The following is a 10,604-nucleotide window of genomic DNA, read 5'->3' on the forward strand; positions in this document are numbered from 1 at the left end:
AGAAATAATTGCCCTTTACTTGAAGTGTCGCGAGGCTGCGATATTAATCGAAAATTTCTCAAAATTGATATGAATGCGATCGACAAACGTTATACAGGCTGACGAGAATCTCGTTGTAACATTGCCATTGGCAATACAGCCGGGCAGAGTGCAATCTGCGATATGGCTAATGCACGCCAATCTCGTTAATGGACAATCGAGTGCAGCGTATCGCTTGCTGATTTGTGTTTTTGCGCCTGTTAAAAAGCACTCCAATGACAAAATCAATCATTTTTCTTGACCCAGCACTTATTAGTCGCACGATGTTAAATTGCAAAACGTCTATTAACCGACATTTAATTGCCGCAGATTGGCGCGCAATGTTAATCGTTCGATTGAAATTGCAGAAGTGGCGCTGTAAGCCGCAATTGACTGAGTGTTAGCCGTGAATCAGTGATGCGGCTTGTGCGTGGCAACTATACCCGTGATCAACAAAAGCCTCAATGTTTCCGTTGTTCTCTCGTGTAAACAATCCGATAGTTCGATACTAAAAAAACGCTATGTATAGCCGTACTAAATATGATATCAAGTGCCGCCTAATTTGTCCCGAGATTTTCTTCATAGAAAATTTTATCTCTTTCTACAATCTTCATTAACTCTCGATTCAATCTTTTCCAGAAATTTTGTACCTAAGATTTTTTCTTTTCGATGAAAAGCCTAATTTTAATTTTAATAGAAATTTTGTTATTGCAAAATAATTCTTGAGGTAGTGTTAGCATGAAAGAGTTAATCAACGTCAGACAGACTCGTAAATCCTACGTCTCTAATTTCAGCTGATTGCGTTTGCAATTCCTGTCATAGGACGAATATCGTTCATATTGGAGAGTAACACGTGCAGTTTCCGCGCTCCAATTTCGACGCATCCTCGTATTTGGACTCAATTACTGGTCATAACGACAATTTTCGATCAGCATCATGCGGCGTTCGATTGCTTTGAGATGGATTAGGCAGGTAATACGGAATGATATAGCTTGGCGTTTGATTGGGCTTTGCCAAACGGCAAGAAAATCTGCAAATTGAACAAAGTCGTTGTCTATGGCACCGCCGGAAAGTTGCGGCACGTTTGCCGAGCGCATCTCTGTGAATTAACGATGCAACTAGTAGAGCCTGACGCTACGTGATCAACGGAGGTCCCTATTGCCGTTTGTTCAATGCTATCGATCTAACGCGAGAAAAAATGCCGCGCAATACAAGGGCTACTGTGTGAACCGATTCGAAAAATTGGACGGAATTTTTTAACATATAGACCGAAACGTATTGTCACGTTCATCGGAATTGTACTGAAGTTTTGTATTTCACATGCGAAAATTGGATGTAATTACAAAAAGGGAAATGGTCAGTACTTGAATGCCTGTTGCGCAGTGTAGTTGGATCGTTTTAACAAACGAATATTTAATTAGAAAAAGAGGCTAAATATATTTTATTTATTTATTTTTCGTGCGTTTTATTTATTCATATTTAAATCGATATTTCGAAATAATTTCGTTGCGTTGGTGCAACATCAATAAACGGAGTTTTTCATCTCTCTCGTAAGGAAACTAATTTATCTCAAGGCACAAAAATCATTCATTAGCGTTTCCCTTATAGAATCAATCATCATAATTACTATACGTGTCATAAAAGCGTATACATATACGTATGCGTATGTGAGGGCGACTTAGTGTTTCATTTATTCACCATCGCCATGACGCTCGATCTTACTTTAGCCGAGACGAATCTTTCCCGAAGCATAGACGTCTTTCGTGATCCTCTTTGACGAAACTTTATTCATTTCGGTCTCTGTAATCTGGCTTAATTAAACTTCCACTTCTCGCCCCGCTATCCCGGCTTCCGGGCGGATTAGTCGAACGTGCCGTCTTAAGTCTATACCGGATCCGGATCCGGATCGAACAAAAAATTTCACGTCCGGTAGATCCACCGCATTGCGCAACGACATCGTTGAACGCTGCGTACGCTCGTCGTAGCAAGCTGAAAATAGATAGAGCGCGATAAAAAGTAACAGGATAAGGCGTTTCGAGAACGTGTTTGCGTTTTACGCGCAACTAAACTCTATTCGCCTTCATCACTCGATGAAAGCGCGCGTAAAAGCTGCTGCGATTAAATGATGTATCACGTAAGAGCCTTTCGTTTTTATCGCCTCGACTATACTCGGGTCTTTACCCTGGTAATTGCTCATATAATGCCGCTCTTTGTGAAAATCACAACTATCTAGACGCAATTTAACTCGCGAAAAATGATTAAAACAATCTATAAAATTTGCTCTGCTGGACAAATGTCAGTAGTAATACAGGCTTTTGCATAAAATATTGCAGGCTGTACGCAAAAACTAAATTGCATTAAAATTAATTCGGTATAAATCGATAATATTTCTTTATTTATAACGAATTTATGACGAATAACTTATAGTGACTGTTTCAACGTTAGGGAATTTAGTTTTTAAGTCACGTGAAATGTCAAATATTATTTACGTAAAAAGAGTTCTGGAACTAGATAAAGTTTGCGAATTGCATTACACCACCTGCATCTTTAATCAAAGAAAAATCTCTCGAGTGTCGCAATGTAGAAATTCGATATGGCGCGAGTGAGTGTTGCACGTCGCCAAGAAAAAAGGCAAACGGCGAAAGCGCACTAGATCAGCTGACGTATATGCGTTTACCCTACGCGCGCGTATGGTTCGTTAGCTTGGCCGGTGCCTAAATATAGAAGATATATGATCTGCTTGTTTTGAAAGTGGCGTAAGTGAAGTTTCGGAAAACTATAAATTTTCATGAGGGACAAGTACAGATTTATGACGTTTTCGTCTATCAATTAACTGTTTAAGACTTATTTAAAGAAAAAAAAGTGTCATATTAATAACGCATTCATTAAAAAGTGAAAAGGAAATAGTACAGATATTCTAGAAATTATTATTAAAATATTAAAACACCTGTCCTTTCGTTTAATAAATCATAGAATGAAATTATTCCAGTTCTCAGAAATTTTTAATTAAATCTTAGTTTTAGATAAAACTATTTATAGGTATCTGAGTTTTCTCTAGATCAATCATATCTCTTTTGAGCTATGGAATTCCTGGCAAAGTTTTAATTAAAGATTTATTAACTACATTAAGAATAAGAATAATTTTTGAAAGGAATAATTTGAAGGCAAATTTTCTTTTTTGCCTTTTTACATTTCTTACTTCAACAAAGTTCTGCAATTTTCATTTGTTCCAAGCTTAAAACATTACCATTTTTTCTCATCCTCTCGTTAGCTTGAAATCTAATATTGTTGCTAGGAAACATAATTATATCGCGACATATTCGTCGGAATACCCGCGGGTGTTTCTTACTCACCGAGTACGAGTAGTAGCAGAACTTGTTGCGGGAGCCGAGCCACCATTGTGGGCCCGTCCGCTCGCACATCTATGAATTTAAATCGAGCGATCCTGCGGTGCCCCCTCGATTTTCCCGTCGCGATCGCCAGCGTCCACCGCAACAACATTCATTTAACGTTCTGCCGGGCTCTCACGTGAGCGTACGCGCCGCTTATTTAGTTTGTCCGCGCACACACGGATCTTTTCCACTTAACACTTCCTCGGGCGATAGTTCTCGATTGCGCTTCTTGTTTTTCCGCCGATATACACTCGTCGGGAATTCGGGAAAATTCTGACACTCGAGAAAATAACCACTTTTGCAGATCGTGCTGCACACACTCACATCCAATTAATTTCTCACCCGAATGTGATCTCTGAAATTCGTGAAAATGTAGTGCGGAACCGGTTCACAGTTACGCGTTACGCGATCGTGCGAAACGCCATCGGCGCGCGTTTTCAAAATGACGGCTTTTTTTCTTTTTTTCAACTGATCGCGATTTGGCCAGATGGCCAGACATTAATCGGCCCGCAGTGCTCTGGCCGTGATTGGGTCGCATTCAAAACCCGGTATCTGTGCACATAAATATTTTAGGGGTGCGTTTGCCAGCGGGGGCAGGGTGTTAGATAGGACGGACGGTCGGACGAATGGACGAGGTGCCGAGAGATAGACTCGCGGGAAAAATAATTTACAAGTGAAATACAACGTGACACCCGCCAGATAGTATCGGCACGGTGAATATAGCGGAAGCGGTCGCTCTGGTGAATCCTGTCGCTGACAGAAGTTCGGAAGGAGATGAGACGTAACGCGAGGCAGACTAAGAGCCTTGCGTACATATATGCGCGCAAGAATGTGCACAATCCTATGTGCCTCGTATATATACGTTATATTGTGTGTGCGTGTCCATTGCCGATCGCCGTGGACTATCGTGACAATTGCGTCCTAAAGAACTGAAGCGACGATGGTTAAATTGAAAACCGATAAACCCTTTCTTCTCGCAAGTTATCCGATTACTGTCGACTTTCCGTTGAATCCCGCGGCCGTCTCTCTTCCCTTCAAAACCGATTAGCAATATCCGATTTCCGAAAAGTATTTTGACGTATACAAATTTATGTATTATTTTTTGCTATTTTCACGTTCAATAAATTTGTGACAATCTTCAAAAAGAATGGAAGATGTTATTTAGTATAATAATTATTCTGATCTAAAGCCACAGATTCCAATAATTGATTCAAACAGTCGGGTTCGAATAAGCGATTATATAATCGTTAGAAATTTGCGTGGGATACCGGATAATGAGTTGTAAGCAGATACGTTATGTCAAGTAACAAACGACAAGATAAAGCTGTACATAATATCCTGTGCTCGTGAAATTGTAGGCACAATCGACACGTCGATTCGCGCGCATATACAACGCAAGGCCTTTGCCTTGCTATGAATAACGCGTGTTACACTTACGAATGGTGGGAACCGCGTGCGAATAACCGAGTTACTGTCATGTCGAGGCACGGTTAAAAAGGCGAGGATCGAACAGAATGTCGATTTGACTTGAGCGCGAGTTACAGGCCGCTTAATGAATTTATCGATTTAACGAATCGAGATATGACAACGGCGTTTCGCAACGTTCGTAATTTCACCGCATTAAAATGCGAACGTGCGCTTTGTGCGAATATCGCTAGTCCACATGCGGGGCTCTCTGCATTCGCGTCGTTTCTATTTCGCGCGTTCATTCTTCCCCTCTGATGCGGATTCACTTTTTCTCTACGGGGAATAAAAACGGTCGTTTAGCTCGTGCCGCAGCGTCAACAAAGTGGAAGTAAAAATCGCGTGACACTCAGTGGCGTGGCGGCGGCGCCGTTTCGCACTATGAAGTGTCGCAAGTATAAACTTGTCTCGCTAAGGCTTTATCTGATTCCGCTAGATCAATTATTTAAATAACTTTTTTTCATAAAAATTATTTAAAAAATTTTATTTTGTTAAAATATACTAAGTTCTGAAAAAATATATATACTTTTTTATGTAAAATTTTTTACATAAACTTATTTGATAAGCAAAAAAAAGGATAATATATAGAACATTGTTTTCATGACTTGTATAATAATAGCATTATGAATAAAAAAGATAATATTGCATAACGATTATAGAAAAAAAGAGACATATGTAGTTAAATATAGACTTATCAGTGTTTTTAATTAAAATATAAACAAATTTTTTATATTAATGTAAAAATAAAATTAAAACCATGAAATTTTTGCTTTATAAATTTTGCAGTAAAAATTCTATTGTAAAGGATTTTGCTTTTCCAGTCACAATAAATTCGTCTCTCTTTCTCTACGCACAGCTGAATATGCATGATTGCGCGAAGGGTCACTTGGCAGAACGATTTCTGCCTACACGTTTTCGAATTTCGTCGCAATTTTGCCAACCCTCGCAATAACTCCACTATTTTTCATTCTTGACGTATCGTGATGTCCTTTTAAATTATGCCTGACATCGTGTGTGATACCCTCTCATATGCAATATCGTACGTGAGCTTATTTTTTGAATTATTTATAGAATTATTTGAATAAGAAAATGACCATAAATCGCAATATTAACAAATCAATCAAAAAAATTTTTTTAAATTTATTTATTTATTTAAAAATTTATATTTTATTCCGTATTTCTAGAAATAGCAGTGTCCTCACGAAATATTTGCATTTCAGTCTGTTTCTAGTTTTTATTTTTCTTGTTGTCAGTTGCATTTTCTAGTTTTTATTTGTGATTATAGAAAGTAAAAGAAAAATAATTGGCATAGTTTCAGCAAATCTTGTGACAAGACTCGTTTGGAAAAAAAAGCAGTGTCAGATACGCGCGAATTAATCTGATTTTCTCTCACGCTATATTCCTATTATTTGCTCATGTGTGAATTAATATTCGATTTAAAAATTGCTCAAATTTTTACAATTTTTCCAACCCCATTTTATTACTGTTCGCGTATTGTAAATTTAAAAAATTAACGCATTTGGTTATTATTATTTATTTATTTATTCTTTATTAATAATCGATTATGCCACTCATAGTTGTTTAATAAAAAAGTACGCGAACCGCCTCTTGTCGTAGTAATATTATCTACAAAAACGCAGTACATGAAACATTACACTTTTTTATGTAATCTACATTCTTTCGCAATATTTTTGCAGTGTTAGGGGATGCCGTTTTAAGGGATAATCAAATTAGAACAACGCAAATATTTTAATGCAAAGATTTGATTTATGTCACGTTCGAAACGTACGATTTATGCAATCGAGGAAATTCTGAAGAGTGAAGAAGAAATGATCGGGCGAACGAGTTTTCGTTGTCACATCCACGTGCCTGGAATACTTGGCGCCTTTCTTCTCTGCGCACGTATTCCTTTTCAACGACTGACGCATAACTCTTTTCGCAAGAGTCGAGGCACAGCCGCTACCGCGAACGTTCTTCAAGAATAGCCGCGCATTCGCGCTCTCGCTGCATATCTCTCGCGGTCTGCATTCGGGCGCGGCATAATTCGCGAGAAATCTCCGAGTTTCATAAACGCTTTCACGCCGTCATACTCTCGCGAAATTTGCTCTCGTAAAAAAAAGAACCTCAATACGATCCTCTCGAATCGGACGTTGAGAACCGTGTTTATTGCGTCCTCGACATGTAGGTTGATCTGTCATTTAAAAAGCTCGCAATCCCGTCGTTTAAAAAAGCTCGCAGTTACTGTTCCGAAAAATTCGCAGATTATTCGAAGGTCGTTATTCACGGTGACGAAACAACGTCCGCGTGGATGAGTTTCGTTTCGTCGCGCTCGTCATCGCGCCGTTATTACCGATGATCGTTTCGAAATTATCTTATCAAAATTATTGCAAAGCGGGACGGCAGCTCTCGAGGCCGCTTGGCGAGCTGCCGAGATTTTTCACGGATATTTTTGTCGCGCAGGCCTCCGATTGCATCGGTCCAAATTGCCTCCGCTACCAGCATGCTTTCTGCAAGTAATTCACGCGCCGCCTTTAATCACACGATCGCGTCTCGCACGACTCGTAAATGGATACGTACAAAATAGATACGTTTTTAAATGAGAGAAGCGTCTCTCGTATCCCCGAGGCATCCGCTCGAAAATCCAATCTCGATCAGTCTCGGGCAACATGCGCATCCACGCGTAACGCACGTTCGTGAGACACACGCACTTTTCACTGCCGTTGCACACGAAACGCACGCACGTGGCTCTTGTCTCGCGGAGTCAACCGTGCCGTCGCGCCGCCGCCGCTGTTGCCGACCGAGCGAGCAAGTAGTAAAACCCTCGATGCGTCGCGCGCGGACTCCGACCGCCGACTGACTACTAGCCACGGTCTGCACTCCGGGCTCCGGGGGTTGTTTCTACTGTCTCGCTTGCGCGTCTCTTCTGGCGTCGTCTCCGTTGCGCCGATCACCGACGCATTATTCTCCCGAGGCTAGATTTCTAGCGCGAAACTCCTGTAAAAGTCACCCCAAAGAAACCGTTAATGATAATAATTGCTTTTTCTGCTGTTGTTAGTTACGCCAAAATTTCTTCACAGTAATTTCTTATGCACAGTAGATGAAATATTAAACGCGAAATATTTTAATCATACTTGAGCAACTAAAATCTTATGAAATGTCTTAACTTATTTAATGGCATGTTATTTGTATGCATGTATACTTTGCTAGAGGGAAAAATATAAAGTATAATATGCGATAATATATCTTTATTCTACTGATACTGATTTAATTTCTTGCTTCCTATCATTTTTCCCTTTGTAATGTCATAATGAAATAATAAACGGTCGGATTCTACGCCTTTCCTATGCATTATTCATAATGAGGAATGCAAGTTCACAAACACCGACGGAATAGCCAAGTAAATGAAAGAGGAACAGGATTTATAAGTCAGTCGAACCAAGAGAATATTTCTTTTCTTAACTTTTAAATTAACGTAGATGAATTACAGAATCGAAATTGTCAGCTAGAGAAGATCAGCGGTGAAAGCTTTAATAATAAGAATATCAATTTCATGACATTACGATAGAAGCAAAATTATAATAACTTGTTATTAACTTCTTTCTACTTAATTATAACAAACTTTGAGAGGTCATTCAAACTGTATTATGATAATTGTTAGCTACAACTTCTTAATGAAAGTTTGTGATTTAGTTAACTTGCGGTAAATGAAACTTGGTTGTTGTTGAAAAGAAATTGAATCTTAACCGATCTACGAAGAATTGGTCTAAATATTATCCCAGCATTCCTTTTTTACAAAATTCTGAAAAATTTTTATAATAAACAATTTTATAAAGGACATTTCAATAGAATAGTTTCTAACGCATATTGAATAAGATACATATTTGTTTAGTTGATACAAATAAATATTGAAAAATAATCTTTGATCGCGTATAAAACGTGTCGATCAAAAGTTTATGGTTGATGACAATTTGACAATTGTCGTAATTTAATAATAGAACATTATATGTGGATAAGTGTTACGTCCCAATGGAGGCATTCTTATTGCAAAGCTGTGACGCGGCGATCTGATAGAGCACCTGTCATTAACAAACTTGGGCCAGTTTTTCTTCCAATTCACGCAGGCATTCAACGCTTGCCAAAAGCGATGCTTATTTGCGTAAAATACAGACTGCAATTGCGTACATCATTATCCAAACATTAAAAAATCTATTTTGCTATTTTAATTCTAATTAAAAAACTTTATAATTAAAGTTTTTTACAACTAAAATTATTTTTAGATTACAAGAAATTAAATATCTGAAGATGCATCTATGAGTTCACAAAAATCCAAAAACCTGAAAATTTTGTTATTATCTTTTTTTAATTTCTAAAATATGCAATAATTCAAAAAAATTTATTAGTTGTTCGGATCGCAAATTTTAATCACTCTCGTCGATCATTAGATTGAATTGGCGTTTGCAAGAGCCTGTGCAATTCTAGAGAACTACAAATTAACTTACGTTCAACTACTCTAAGTTTGTTTCCGGTCTAATTTATATACCGCGGTGCTCACGTTGCTGAAAAACAAGGATGGAGTTGCGCTATTTGTCTCCTGTATCTAGTGCATTGTTTCATAAGACCGCATACTAAGGGTAACTATAACGAAAGCGACTCACGTTTTGTTGCGTGTTGTTGAGAGAGAATTTCCTTTCTAGAGAATAAGACAAACCTTTACTTTCATTCGGTTAAAAGCTATGCTAACTGTTTTTTTACACACATTATTCTCAAATTGGTTAATAATAGAGTACGATGCAAATAGAATAATTATTTTATAAATGTTTTATCGATTTTTTTCGACAACTTTTACGATTACATTTATGTTATAATATTAATTCAATGGTTATCACAAGAAAATTTCAATAGGACATTTAAATTACGTATTGTTCAATAATTAAAAGTTATTTATGTAAGGCCAACAAAAGGTAATTTCTTTGTGTGTTATTTATTTAGTTTATTTATGATAGTTATATGTTTAATTAATTTCACTAAATTAATGAAAAGCATTGGGTGTTTATTACGCGCAAATAATTAGTTTCCAAAAGACATATGATAAAAGGCAAATTTGCATTGATTTCGCTTTTGAATGCAATTGATAATTTCATTATTATAAACACTTGTAACATATATAATTGTAATCTGATGTATATGTATAGTAAAACCAAATATTTGAAATCTATTGAAATTAATACCACATCAATTTGCAGAATTTTCGAACAAAATAAATTATTAAATATACTGTCATTACTTACTACGTGATCTCATTCATTATGTAATATCATTTTCACAACATTGGACAGTATTTCTTAATGTAGAAAGAGCATTCATTATATACTTATTTGAAACAGCACCTGTATTTCTTTTGCCCGATTCACACTGATTGCGAGCCGAAATGTGCAATTCTACGACGAACACTGAGAATAGTCGCTTTTTACGGCTGCCTTCTATTTTCAGAATTTTACCATTATTGCGAAGCGACTAAAAGAAAGATCTCATGAAATGCATTTCCAAGAGATTCTTGTCGCTTTGAGCGGCTCCATTCGAAAGCAGCAAATCCTTTGTCAGATTTTGAGGTCGCCGTTTTATCGTCTTCTCGTACCCTTTTCGTCGTATCACCCTTCGAAAATCCCCGCAACCGATTAAATACCACGCGTCCTCAAAAGAAGTGTATCACGTGAAAGTATTCGGTGTATC

The 10,604-nt window shown here is 37.6% G+C and overlaps 2 protein-coding genes across 3 annotated transcripts in view; one reads left to right on the plus strand and one right to left on the minus strand.

The window, feature by feature from the left end:
• Positions 1 to 8,419, minus strand: part of Neto (Neuropilin and tolloid-like) — a 112,117-nt gene extending 103,698 nt beyond the window's left edge. The window contains exons 1-3 of one of the 2 annotated variants that reach the window (XM_067358973.1): positions 7,452 to 8,419; positions 6,664 to 7,381; positions 3,372 to 3,765 (exon numbers count right to left, since the gene is read on the minus strand). In XM_067358973.1, the coding sequence (XP_067215074.1) occupies positions 3,372 to 3,519 (148 nt within the window). In that variant the 5' untranslated portion in view covers positions 3,520 to 3,765; positions 6,664 to 7,381; positions 7,452 to 8,419. The remainder of the gene's footprint in view (positions 1 to 3,371; positions 3,766 to 6,663; positions 7,382 to 7,451) is intronic. The other variant, XM_012360722.2, reaches the window with a different exon arrangement.
• Positions 1 to 10,604, plus strand: part of LOC105668376 (uncharacterized) — a 189,104-nt gene that overhangs the window by 131,908 nt on the left and 46,592 nt on the right. The window lies entirely within an intron of this gene.

This window comes from Linepithema humile, chromosome 7 (assembly GCF_040581485.1).
Source record: "Linepithema humile isolate Giens D197 chromosome 7, Lhum_UNIL_v1.0, whole genome shotgun sequence".
Taxonomy (NCBI): domain Eukaryota; kingdom Metazoa; phylum Arthropoda; class Insecta; order Hymenoptera; family Formicidae; genus Linepithema; species Linepithema humile.